Genomic DNA, 2,500 nt, shown 5'->3' with positions numbered 1-2,500 from the left:
GCATTTTCCCCTGATGTCACTGGTTGTAATTTTTCGATGTTAACAGGTGTTGTTTGTTGAGGATGATGTAGCAGTCTTTCAGGATGCCTTTCATAACCCCTCTCACATTGATCTCACATAAAACATATTAGAGTAGTCACTGCTCTCATTGGCTGTTGGAGGTGTGTATGATGCTGCCATTGGCCATGGGAGGTGTGGCTGGTGTTCTCATTCGCTGTGGGAGGTGTGGGTGGTGTTCTTTTTGGCTGTGGGAGATGCTCTCATTGGCTGGCTGTGGGAGATATGGGTGACTGTGGAAAAGGCTGAAGGCTGACAGACCCCATTGTTGCAGGTGTGTTCATGCTGGTTGCCGGGGGCATTGTGGCTGGCATCTTCCTCATCTTCATCGAGATCGCATACAAGCGGCACAAGGATGCGCGCAGGAAGCAGATGCAGCTGGCCTTCGCAGCTGTCAACGTCTGGAGGAAGAACCTGCAGGTATGAGCCCCACCTTCTGCTGGGGACAAAGAGAGGACCACAGAGGCAGGAGTGACAGAGCTCTCTCTCCCTGTGTGAATAGACCCCAAATGGGGTCAGAGGTCAGAGGTCACCTGTGACACTGTTCTTAAGTGGGTTGTCTGGATTCTGGCCATGTCTCACGGCTGTGGTGGGGGTGCACAGCGCCTACATAGGGGCTGTGGGGGGGTTTTCTGTGGCCTGTTACCTGCCTCTTACCTGGCTGTTACCTGCCTGTTACCTGGCTGTACAGGGCCCTCCAGCACTGTGCAGCCCTGCGGTTCAAACCAGACGCCTGTCTCTTGTCTGCCCTGCAGGACAGTAAGGAGGCTCAGGGGAGTCATGGCCTCCAGCCCGGGACTCCCAGATTAGTACGTAAACAAACCAAATCAACCATCCTGTTGCCATGTCATCCGCTCTCTCAGAATTGGAGTTACTAAGACAACACGAGCTGGAAATAAAAACATCCAAATCAAAGCTACATTCCAGTTCATGGCATCAATCAGTTTTAGCAGGGGGTCAGTTATATCGGCCTGCTGAGGTCACCTGCCAGGCAAGGCCAGATGCAACACAGAAAGTGGGGGAAAGAGTTTTGATAATGATGACACAGCTCAAAATGGTAGTTTTTTGAGAATGAGTATGATTAAGCTGTATAATATTAGTAAATATCACCATGAGTTATTATCATAACAGCCCCCCCTCATAGATAGATAGATAATGCCCATATGAGGCATGCGGCTAACAGTAACTGAGATAATCAGTTATGGCAGTAGCACCCCTGGGAGGCAACACTGTGGAAGCAAAGCACTATGGGAAACATCTGATGTGACAATGGGGAGGTCAGAGGTCAATTATCTGAGTGAGTGCTGACGGGTGTTGCTGGGTGGAGGCGAGGATCCTATAGAGGAAGTGCAATTCCAGCATTATCATGTTACCTAGCAGCGGCCTGGGCACATGAGCCTGGGGGGGGGGGTTCAGAGCGTGCGGGATCCCACCCCCTCAGGGGTTGCTGCTGTAAGTGAGTGATGTTGCCGTGGAAACAGACTTCTGCATGCTGGGCTTTGCTCTTTTGCTGAATAGCAGCACTGGTAGCAGGCAGGATCAAGGCCTCTTGTCCTTTGTCAGCAGATCGATGCCCTACTAATCTACCCTGTGTCTTCCTTTATGCCTGTGGATGCCAAGGGCCCTTCAGAATCAAAGGCGACAGGTGTTCCCACAACGGCCAAGCTGGACTGACTGTCTTTCAGAGTCTCCGCGTTTGACAGTAACACGACCCCCGCTGAGAGATTTCCTGTCTGAGCAGTCACAGCCATGCTGGTTATGCTTTGTGTAGCTGCCTTCAGCTGTGAAAGTCTGATTTGAAACTTTTAGGCGTGTGCAATCTATTCATTAAAGAAGCAAGCATTTCTCTATGTGGCACACACAGTTCTGGAAGTTTCTGAATGATTCACACAGTCAGAAACATGACATTCTGTGAGAGAAGTAGAGCACTGTAACTATGGGAAATGATTGAATATTTCACCAGCTGATCAACAGGAGCCGAACCAACCCTGCTCAGGCTGTCACCTAGTGGTCAATCATGGTACTGTCCTAACTCTGGGGAAGGCGTTCATTCTGTGAGGGAGATTCCCTCTTAGATTGCAACCAAAATTCATTTGGATCTATTGAGGCAGTCAGATTTACACAACAAGAGCATTCTTTCTAGGTTAACTGCTCTTTAGGTTTTTTTAGATTTTAGATGAAAATGTCAGTTTTTGTGAAATTAGACAAAGAACATCACATGATATTGCTTGAATTGCAATTAAAATGTTATCACTGATGTTGTAAATATGCAGCTGTCCTTAATACACTGACTGACAGAAAAAAGTTTCTAAATTCATGCTGTGTGAGTATTTTTAGAGCAGTAGAGGGTAGAGATGCTAGGCTAAGTTAGATCAGGCTGAGATGAGACACACAAACTTTTAAAGAATGGGAATTCTGAAGACACTGGAATGAGTTTGTTAAT

The 2,500-nt window shown here is 47.8% G+C and overlaps 1 protein-coding gene across 4 annotated transcripts in view; it reads left to right on the top strand.

Annotated features, from left to right (window-relative positions):
• Nucleotides 1-2,500, top strand: part of grin1b (glutamate receptor, ionotropic, N-methyl D-aspartate 1b) — a 41,112-nt gene that overhangs the window by 29,589 nt on the left and 9,023 nt on the right. For 3 of the 4 annotated variants that reach the window (XM_036526961.1, XM_036526962.1, XM_036526963.1), the window contains one exon: nucleotides 332-477. In XM_036526961.1, the coding sequence (XP_036382854.1) occupies nucleotides 332-477 (146 nt within the window). Of the gene's footprint in view, nucleotides 1-331; nucleotides 478-812; nucleotides 867-2,500 lie in introns of all 4 variants that reach the window. The other variant, XM_036526960.1, reaches the window with a different exon arrangement.

Source organism: Megalops cyprinoides, chromosome 4, assembly GCF_013368585.1.
Source record: "Megalops cyprinoides isolate fMegCyp1 chromosome 4, fMegCyp1.pri, whole genome shotgun sequence".
Classification (NCBI taxonomy): Eukaryota; Metazoa; Chordata; class Actinopteri; order Elopiformes; family Megalopidae; genus Megalops; species Megalops cyprinoides.
The sequence above is the reverse complement of the archived record's forward strand: the minus strand, read 5'-3'. Positions and strand labels throughout refer to the sequence as shown.